Source organism: Rissa tridactyla, chromosome 15, assembly GCF_028500815.1.
Source record: "Rissa tridactyla isolate bRisTri1 chromosome 15, bRisTri1.patW.cur.20221130, whole genome shotgun sequence".
NCBI classification, from domain to species: Eukaryota; Metazoa; Chordata; class Aves; order Charadriiformes; family Laridae; genus Rissa; species Rissa tridactyla.
In genome coordinates this window covers 15,126,392-15,137,224 of record NC_071480.1, presented here as the reverse complement: position 1 = coordinate 15,137,224, position 10,833 = coordinate 15,126,392, and the positions used below count along the sequence as shown (strand labels likewise).

General features: G+C 41.3%; 1 protein-coding gene across 3 annotated transcripts in view; it reads right to left on the bottom strand.

The window, feature by feature from the left end:
* Positions 1 to 1,184: 1,184 nt before the first annotated feature.
* Positions 1,185 to 10,833, bottom strand: part of PITPNC1 (phosphatidylinositol transfer protein cytoplasmic 1) — an 88,864-nt gene continuing 79,215 nt past the window's right edge. For 2 of the 3 annotated variants that reach the window (XM_054221191.1, XM_054221192.1), the window contains 2 exons: positions 8,449 to 8,754; positions 1,185 to 5,699 (listed from right to left, as the gene is read on the bottom strand). In XM_054221191.1, the coding sequence (XP_054077166.1) occupies positions 5,440 to 5,699; positions 8,449 to 8,754 (566 nt within the window). In that variant the 3' untranslated portion in view covers positions 1,185 to 5,439. The remainder of the gene's footprint in view (positions 5,700 to 8,448; positions 8,755 to 10,833) is intronic. The other variant, XM_054221193.1, reaches the window with a different exon arrangement.

The window sequence follows — 10,833 nt, the reverse complement described above, 5'->3', positions numbered from 1 at the left end:
TTTATATGCAGATTAGCACGGGGACGGTGGATAAAAGGCTTCCGTAGTTTCGCTTTGTCACAACAAAGCGTTGCTGGTTTTAAGACTACTCTAGTTAAATGTATTTCTGCCCTGCGCCTCATTTTTGTAAGCAGTGAGAGCTGAAGCCTTTTCACCTCCGTAAGAGCACAACCCAACTCCACCAATTTTAATAGCGGTAGGGTCGGGTGCAGGTTTTTAACCAATTTGTACTGTATGTTGTCTATATGCAAATTTTAATGAAGCCCTAGCAATACAAGCCCAAACTGTAAAAAACATCAAGTCAAACCAAACCACCAACGAAACCAGGTGCGGCCCGATCGCGAGATGTGGTGCTGTGCCAGCTGTTGGCCGCTGTTGGGCACCACACATGGCCAGCGCTGCCCTTTCGGGGTCTTGCCGCTGGCACGTCCGCTTGCTGGAGAACCCGGCTGTCATTTTGCCTGGTAGAGGACAGTGAGCACCTCACTTGGGTGGCAGAGTCTGGGCCAGAGCCCGTCTGCAGGGCACGGCCCCGCGTGCTTTCCCCAGCAGGGCCCATTAGCAGGGCTGGGTGGTTGCTGGTGGTTTCCGTCTCCTTGTACCGCGTGATTTCTACCTTCAATATTTTCTAGGCCTGTGTTTGTTCGTTGTCTCCTGTCCTAAGCTGTTGCGAAGCATTTCTATACCGAACAAGCAACCGCCATTTTTCTGGTGCAAGAGAAAGCTTTATTTCTGTGGAGTAAGCCTCTACTCAAAAGCTTAAAGGATCATTGTACATGTGAAATTTCTGTTGAGTACATGAAATGCTTGGTAGACAAGTGATGAAGGATTCTTACCTTCTGAGAGGTTTGAGTGGTCTCTTTGCCAGTATTTACTACAACACCAGGCTGCCGAACCCTGCATAGAGAATTAGATTCCCCACTGAAAAACTTGCTTGTCAACCAAAAGGTCATTTACAAGTGAATGGGCCGACACCAGACTGATGGGCACCTGCCTTGATAAAATCTTGAGAAAGCTGAGGCACAACAAAACCTAGCAGGCCTTGTAAGCAGTTTAAATTTTCCTTACAAAGCCAATTGTCTGTGCTTTTTAATTTTGAGGAAGTGACTTGCAGAGCTGGGGGTGGAAATGTTAATGGGTACCTTCCTTGCTAGAGGAGACCTAGTAAAAGAAAATAGCCACAATTGTAAAGAATAATTGTTGGTAGTTTATTTACAACAAAATGCAAGGAAAAATACAATATTAAAAACAATAAATAACTTGGTAAAATCAGAAACTGAGCTATATGAATGAGAAATACGACAATCAAATTCTCCTGCTGAGCCTTGCATTATTTAACATGCAGAGCGTTTCAAAACTTGGTCCTTCTTTGGCGGCAGCGATGCCCAATCACCAGGTACTGCCTAATGTAGCCATCACTGCTCTAAAGAGAAGAAATGAATTACTGGACATTCAGAGTCATGTGGGATTATCACAGAAATGAAATAAAACAATGAAACCTGTTTTAGTGACACCACAAAACTACGGGAGATTGTAATTCGAGGACCATGCTGTTCATTTAAAGCAAAACATTGTTAGACTTATTTAGCAATTTTAACTTACACATATAAAACCAAGTCCAAACAATGGAAACAGAAAAGCTCCTATTGACAAGATCGTGAATTCTCTCTTACTGCACTCACTAATTCATAAAAAGCGTATACATTTGGCTTATTTCAAATGATAGCACATTGTTTTGAAGTTATGGTGCAGCAAGCTTCAAAGCAGTTTTAACAAAATGTAGCGGTCTTGTTACAAACTAAAATTCAAGGAACAAATATTTCCATTTCAAAATCTCTACAGCAGCATTAATGCAAATTGGCTACTAGATGCCACAAAATCACCTTCCAGAATAATCAAAGAAGAGCCAAGGAATAAGGTCAAATAGTTTCTTTCCATAGGATTTATCCAGTCATTTACAAAATTAACCGTTACATTCATAAGAAATCCCATTAAGTATGTGTTTCAGGAATGTGCTGCTCCTCGTAGTCTTTATGGATACCTCCCTGTTTTAATTTATTAGGAGATCTACCCTTCTAAAGACTGCCGTGAATCGCCAGTTATTTTGTAATGATTGTTCTATACGAAATACATAAAAGTACGAGGGAAGCTGGGAGAAGGTTTTCATAGAAAGCCAAACAAACAAACAAACAAACAAACAAACACTATTTGCTCTGAGCTGTATTCTCCTTGATGAAAGATTCCTTGCCAGGCCCTGGCAGAGCTGTATCGTGTAATTCTCCAGTCACGGGGGCAGCGAATAGGAAGGGGCTACTGTGCCCACTCAGCTTTGCTGCACTCCCTAAATAATCACATCATTTACTTTTGCAAAAGAAGTGATGAACACCTGCAAAATGCTTTCTACTTTTCTCCTAATAAACATGTTTCAAAATGCAACAGAAAGCACTGTGAAAAAACCAGCAATGAAAACAACGCCTTCGCCTCAAGATGTTATCCTGAAGTAGTCAGACCTTCCTTTGCATTTCATTTCTTGTGGGTTTCTGTGTTTGCTGGGAATATTCTAGAAAAAGTTATCCTACCTTAAAAAAGGAAACAAACAAAACCCAACCAAACGGAAAAAGATAAATAAAGATCATATTGACCAAATGGGTAATGCCTGGCGGGGAAAGCAAAGCGGAACGCAGCAGAAGGTACTTGAATAGGCAATGAAAAGCCTGGGGTGTTTCTCATCCGCCGCGATGGAACATTACAGATCTTTTTATTTGCCTTCCTCAGGAAGCAACGTGGAGGCACTGGGGCTGATCGTGATCCTTCCTGTGGCCCACGGTGAAGCCAGGCTGTTGTGTCAGTAAACCTGGTCATTCCCAAGAAGAGCACTGCCCGGTGCCGGGGCGGCAGCAGCAGGTGCCGATGCAGACCCAGCGTTAAGCAGTCTGTCATTTTTCCCATGACACGATCAGTGTCGTTCTCCTACGCCGCTGTCGTGCAGCTATTAAGATGTATCCTATTCAGGTATGTTAATAATTTTCATACAGGCCTCATCCCCAAACCTACTTAATATGATAATCGGTGTATCCACGTGGGATTGGAAATCAACCAGTTAAATACGAGTACAAGTATGACTGCTTTGGTCTAATCGTCTGTGTCAAACACAGATGCCAAAATGTATATAGAAACAGCAATATGTAAGCACAAGGGCACTATGACTAGAGCTGAGCAAATTTTTCTCTGACAAAGAAAAAAATGAATTGAAAAATAGATTTTTAGGTAGATCAGATCTAAACCATTTCTATATAGGCCAAATTCAGGAAATGAAAAAACAACCCAACAACGCTTTATGATTTCAAAAGTTTCCCTTCTCTGGCAATGTTCCAATCTTGCTATTACATAAATAATAATAATAAAAAGATTAGACCAGTTATAATCATGAATACTTAATTGCACACTTTTTAAGCTGAAATAATAAACTAATGTAGGAAAGTTTTGTTTGCATCACTACAGCGGCTTCTTTTTAAACAAAAAAATCATCACCCATTAGTTTACGCATCGCGCAGAATCGCTAGCTCTGAGGAGAGAAGCAAAGCAAAACACGGACGGTAAGTGGGAGAATGCGTGAAGTCAGACCACAGCTAACCTACAAAGAGCTCCTGGATTTCGCTACCTACGGGATTTTAACTATCAAACAAATACACACTTGTCTTCAGCGCAGGCTGGCAGTGGAATTACCTCTCCTGCTGCTGAAACTACACTATAAATATCACACATTCAGCATAACTTCTACTGGATCTACAGCCGTTGAGATTCAGTGCAGTTCAGCCAGTCAAGTCACAGCATTGCGCTGAGAAGATGGCACAAACGTCCCGCCCAGGTAAAAGGCCACCCCCAGACTGGTTGTTCAATATTCGGTGACAGTTCAGCTCTGGAGGACTCTCTGGTTCTGTGTCCATGTACCGCGTCACCGGTGGTACAAAATAGCACCCACTTTGATCAGGATTCAGGCAATAGCTATCATTCACCGAGAACTGACCAGCCGCCTCTTTAACGTCTGCTGCAGCTACCAGTAGAGAGAGAGACCGTCAGCGTTCGTTAAAGAGCAATTTGTGTGAAAGAGAACAAATCCCCCAAATGGGGGTCAGCTTTGGGGGAAGTTTCTCACAGAGTTTACATTTTGAAAAGGAGGGAAGGAAGAGACCACTTCTGCCGTTGATTTTTCTCCTCCTTCCACAACCTACGCTTCCCTACTGGGAAACGTCCTTTTCTACATTTTAATTCCTGAGATTGAAGAGCGATTTCACACGCAGACCAGGAAGAGCACTTCTGTTTCCTTGACATCACCCAACCCGGGACCGAGCCGCCCCGCGATTCATTAGCTTTTTAAAGGGACTGGTTTTGTTCGCCCCTTCCCTAGAGCCGATGGTAGAGCCTGGAACCAGCTTTCTGTTAGCAGAGATTGTGCTGTTCAGGAAAGGTGTGAGGCAGGAAAGAAAAAGGACTCTCAGCTTTTTGTTCCTTTACATTCAAGGTCTTACAGCGTAACTACCACTCTTCTTGCAGTGAGGAAAAGACAGAATCCATTGGGTTTGCTTCTCAGCTGGCTCAATTTAGCTGCTTTTTTTCAATCTTACATATGGAACACCATTGATGAACACCAATACAGACTTAAGAGATCACAAAAGGACAGGGGAGAGCTATTAAAATACATTATCTACAAGAAATAGGTGGTTTCTTTTACAAATTCTGTGCAAGATAGAAATAGTTCAATGGCCTCAAAGTCAGTGTGATTAATTACAATTGGGGCTTCAATACAGTGATATTTTAGGTTTGAAAAGATTGGTGTTTGTTAGGTAGGCCCCAAATCCTGAGTCGTATTAAGCAAAATGTGAATCTGAGTGATTGCTGTTGGTGTTCAGGTACAACGAGTGACAGGTCAAAGGTTTATGAATACACAGGAGCAGCCTGAGAGCAGGAAGGATGTTAAAATCAGCTATAAAAGAAGAAAATGGGAGGGTTTTTTTCCTGTTAACCGTGCATTTTAGTTGGCACTAATTTGCCTCAGAAGTCCTTGGCAGCTTTACTAAATACCTACTCCTAATTATAAATGTTATGACCTAGATGAGGATCTGTAGGTAGAATACTGCTACAGAAAGATTTAATTTCTTTTATAGGGTTCCCCTCAGACTATGTCATTCTATATCAGTAAAGATGCACCATATGGCTTGAAACACTACTTGAGGAATATAGAAATTACGTTCTCTTGCATGCACTTCTCTGAAGGTTTTAAGGATCAAGTCTGAGGAAAGAAGTAATCTTTCCACACCAGTAAGATTATTTTAAGCCAAAAAAACAACCAACAAACCACCATGACCTTTGTAGAAATTCAGTTACATCACTCTCGCTGTGGCAGACATGGCTTATCAGGAGGAAACATGCTGGGTTAATTTAAAGGGTTTTTTTCGCTGGGTCTGGAAGAGTGAGAGTTTCTGGAGCAGATTTTTTCCGAGGCCGGTCTTTGGGAACTGTTAGGAATTCAGGAGCATCTGTGGAGAGAGGAGTTGATGGGGCACTAGATGGAGCACTGCGGGTTGAAGAAGGCATGGAAATGTTAGAGATAGATATTGCAGGTGGGAAAATCCCAATCTTCTTGTTGGTGGCTTCCTGAGTGGCTCGTTCAAACTCTCGGACTTCATCCATTGTCATGTCTTCAACAAGGAGGAAAGAAAGATAAAGGCGCGTTAGAATAAATTCAAATTATCATTTCGTTAACTCAGATAAACTACTTCCATCCAGTTTCTAAATCAGGGAATGATTGCTTAACACGCACATCATTAAGTGATTCTCCACACGAACGCCTTCCTATTGTAATGCATTGGCTGGAGTACAATAAGCAGCTAACGTAAAGAAAAAGAAGTTAAGCACATTAATCACATGCTAATGGTTCCTCTTCTGCCTGGGTCTGAACTGAATAAAGAGTGCTACCTCTGTAATTGCTGGAAAAATCAGCTATTTCACAGGCAATTAAAGAATACGTCTAGATACCCAGTCAGCAAGTATAATTTTTCAGAACTTCAAACAAAATAAAACTGATACGTTGGGGTTTTTTTGCACCTAGATCATGAGCATGAACGGGTAGAGGGTGGTCACCGGTTTGTTCGTCTACTGTAGTTACCAAGGGATGAACAATGGTCCCCCCAAGCACGGCTCTGTTGACTCCTAGTTGCAGGTGCATGCACCAACTGAGCCCCTTTTGCTTTCCTCCTAATAAAGCCTAAAGAACTCCCTCTCGTTGACAAGTCACAACACCTTTTCCAACTTTTCCGTCCAGCGTCTGTACTTAAACATTTATGGCCAACTGACAAATCCACTGCTTAATTCCCTGCAAAATCGAGGCAAAACGAGATCAGAGGTTAAAGCCACTTTGCAACGGAAAATCGGCTCCACAGAAAACTTTAAAAGCGGTGAAAGTCTTCTCCTGCGGGCGACAAACGTGTCACAGTGCTGTGGAAACCCGCAAGAGGGCAGAGCGGTCCCAGCATAGCTCTGCTCCGAGCTGAGCCCTGCAAAACTTTTCTGATAAAATCCCGAGCGAATGACATCTGCTACAAACGGGTAAATTGGGCAAAAAAATCAGGAAGACTCTTGTGAAACCTGCTGCTTGACGTCTGCATCGCCTGCAAGATGTCCACCGAGCCAACCGAAATATATGTTATGTTTTTTGCTGAACGTTACGTTAAATTTGCAAATTTAAAGTATCTCATTAAGCCATTTTATAGATTCTTTGAGCTCTGACAGCTCAAAACCCCCAGAAATAAAAACACGAGCATTTTAATAAATTTAAAATTCTTGCACATGTGGGTGCCTGAGACACGGGACTGGCAATGGTGCTTACCATACGCATGACAAAATCCCATACGTTCAGTACATCGATAATTTTTAGTATTACCCAGCTGCGTGCATCTGTAGCCTTGGCTGCCAATGTTACGTGGAAGAAGCTTTATGTTGTATTACAACATCATATTAAGTAAACAGAAGCATGCATGTTGCCAGCTGCCTCCTCTCTTCCCTGCAGATGACATTCCGGGGACCTCTTCAGCCCACGGTGCCAGTTATTAGGGGTGAGGACGAAGCTATTTTCATATCTGAGCTGAGCGGTGGAAATAAACAGATGGTCTCAGAGGAACTGTACCTACTTGTGTTGGAGACAGATTTGAACCTCTTTTGCTGATTTACGTTTGTTTCACACCCCGTAACAGTGTGTAGTGTTTCTGAACTCAAAGGGTTTAAAAGCACCCTGACATCGAAGGGAGCCCGTGCATTCATTCCAGCTACTTTCGACTGAGGAGTTCTGTACAGCATGAAGCAAAAGCTGTCTTGGACAAACGAAAGTGAAAGAGGAAGATTTCTCGGTTTACCGGCCATTGAAGTGAAGCCTCATTAAAATCTTGCTAAGTGGTAGCCTCCAAGACTATCCATTTTAAGTTCAGACATGAAATACTTATTGTCCCTTCAGTTGACTTTTGCATTTTAACTGATACTTGCTTTAAATTCTCGTCTGTTCTGATACACACTCAAGTAAAACAAGCCCTTACCCTGAGCTAAGAAGGCTCAGACTCTCTCTTTTTTTTTCATTAATGACAAATTCTGTTCTGACCTCAATGGAAATTTTTCCACGTGGGAACTAAGGATGGCAGACTTCATTCAAAGCCAAATCCTGAACGGTCAGAACTGATTCTCTGTTTGCTGCTCAGCTGAAGAGTAACCTTGATGTCAGTGGAGCTGCAGCGTTACAGGCCCAAGAGCTACCTTCCTGCTTGCGGCTCAGGTAACGTCTTCTGGGGCTGGCGACTGAGCAGGACCAAAGGAGAGGCTTCAAGCCCTTCAGGCCTTGCCCCACCCTCGTTGCGTGAGTCAAACCATCAGTACAGCACAGGTAGTCGAAAGAAAGGAATAATAACATTTCAAAAGCAATTATCACTGCCTCTTTTCTATTTGCAGATGGTACTGATTTCTAATTTTAGGCCTCTATTTGAGATGCCCAAATTAGGAAGTTAAATACGTTATGAAATTTCCAGAAAAACCGGAATGAAAGAACCTACACAGAAACCTGCCCTGCTCCACAAACTGCTGTTATGTACTTCCGAAAAATACTTCTCACCTTGTTGGTAGCTAATCAATGACAACATTAAAATTAGTTTGAAAAGAGTGAATAATTCATAAGCTTTTTTTTCCTGGTGAAGCAAACAATTTTATCAGTCCCTTAGAAATTTTCCACTCCCCTGTTCCTGGCTTTTTGACTGAAGCACTCTGAACTCCTGCATTACTCAACTATTCAAATGACAGAAAGAAAAACTCCTATTTAACTTCCTCTTTGCGCATCCAACTGAAATTTGAGAACTGTGTTTTCCTGGAAGACAGGGAGTTGTGTATGAGCCCAACCCCACCCTTTCTTACATCGGTGGCAGTTTACAGTGCAAAGGGAAGGCAGGATTGCACTTCCAGGAGAAAGCTTCTGTTCCTGCTGAAGCCAAACCTCCCCCAGATTCCACTGACTGGTCAGCAAGATCAGTTGGTTGCTCCTCTCTGATCTGTGCAGGTGGATTAGCTGAGGATGGGCAATACGTTTTAAAAATTGACATACTCTTGCTTGGGCATGGCTCTCTATTTCATCCACAGTAGATGAATGTTGGTTGCAAACTTTAATGTTGGTTTTTTCATGCATATTTTTCTCGTATTCTCGAACATCATCCATAGTCATATCTGTAAAGAGTTCAAAATTGTTGGCATTTTCCATTGATTCAGTGCAAACTTAATTTTTTTTTTTAAGGAGAAGGTTCTAGGAACGCATAGTCTTTCAGCAGAAGCCAAAAAAGGATTTAAAAAAAAGCACAGAGCAACTAACTTTATGAAAATGGCCTCATAAAGGTAGTTATATCAGCCAAGGAAGGTGTAAGAAGGTTAAGTCAAAGGGAGTCAGAGAACAGGAAGGAGTGGAAATTGTTTAGGAGCATCTGTGTAACATAGGGTAGGCAAAAGTATTGAAGTGCGGGCCTTGGCAAAGGCCAAGATCTTCTAAAAAAGATTTTAGAAGATCCTTTGGAATAAAGGATAGCTACAGAAATATTATAAATATCTACTTACCTTTCCAGGCACTTTCAAAAAGATTTTATGTTATCTCTGCATAGTACATCTCATAACCAGCAAACATTCTTAATGTTAGAGCACACATCAGCTTAGATTCCAGAAACTAACACTTAATTACACTGGTAAGTGAATTAATAGTGAATATGTTAGTAGTTTTGTAGCCTCAAGCAATTTAATGACTTGTAAGAATTAGAAATATTCCACACAGCAGGCTGATTCTACCGGTGGAATCATTTATCGGTGTCTAGGCATGCCTGATGTTGTCAAACTGGTGCGTAATCTGTTAGGTGCTTGCTATGCAACTCCAAGCAATTACACCAGATTTTAAATAGATTTGTCATAAACCACACTTCCAGCAAAAACATAAAGAATCCAATTAATTGACTCGTGACCTTACTCTCCTGAATATTCCCATGCTTTCAATAAACCTACTCGCGAGTAAGGTGTAAGCGAACATGAAGGCTGTCAGAATTTTGGTCTTTACAACGCTTTGGTAACTTCGGAGCTTCCTGATAATAGCCATCGACTTTTTACCCATAAAACTTAGGTAGCATTTTAGCAGCACAGTATTCTTCGAAATGTGTGCCAGTTTTGGTAATGTACGTTGTGGTTTTGTTCTCGAGGCTATCATTTTTTCCAAGTTTATTATGTGCCACTTGGATCCGCAAATTCTTATATCACACCACTCCCCGTTAGGTGATACGAGGCTCTCGCTGCATTTTATGAGGCAGCTTTTAAGGAAAGGTAAAACGTTAGCTGTTCTATCAGTAGCACAATGCAATACTTCATCAGTGACAATGAAATGCAGTCTGGAATTTGGATCAAAAGGAAACATGGAATACCACTAACTCATACTCTTTTAGTCTTTTCCTTTTACTGTTATCTGGAATGAAAAACAAGCTCATAAGCCATGTCAATAACATGCTACGGATGCGCTTTGCCAAGCAGAGAACATGCTCTTTGTTAGTAAATAACACTGTGAAAATAGATTTTCTTAATAATAAAGCTAAATACAGTTTAGTAAATTTAATGACAAGACACATTCATTCTTCAGTAATCAATCAGCAATACCCGAAACGTAACGTGTTGTTCAGTAATTGATTTTATTACACTGATTATCTGATTGACTTGCATCATCTCCAAGTCTTTCTCAAACTTCTGTTTTAGAAGTGCTAATAGACACACGAAGGCACACACAGGCTTTAAAAAGTCTATTTCTGAAAAACTCTCCCTACATGCAAAGCCACGTCAAGAGCAGTTTTGCACTTTATAGGTATTAAATGGAACTGGACGGATACAAATTGGATTTGGCTCATGTTGGGTAACGAAACCCTCGGTTTCTAGCCACCAAGTCTTAGCGGCTGTTACGCTCAGGACAGTGCAGTGGTATAAGGGCTGCCGGCAGCACAGAGAGTTACCTCAACTAACTTTCTGCACTTCCTTTTTCTTTCTTTTTTTTTGAATAAATCTCGCTATGTACTTAGCCTTTCCTCATATCCATTTTAGTAAGCTCAGATTTTTTTAGGTTCTGCACTTAGCCTGACAATTAAGTTCTAAAAGTACACTATATTATTTAGTAAAGACTCGCCATGACAAATAAAAATCCACAAGATAATGATGTATCCCCATATTTCATTTGTGGAAAGAGTGTTTTTGGCAGGGTGCATTCAGAGTTAAGATGGGAAAATCTGTGGT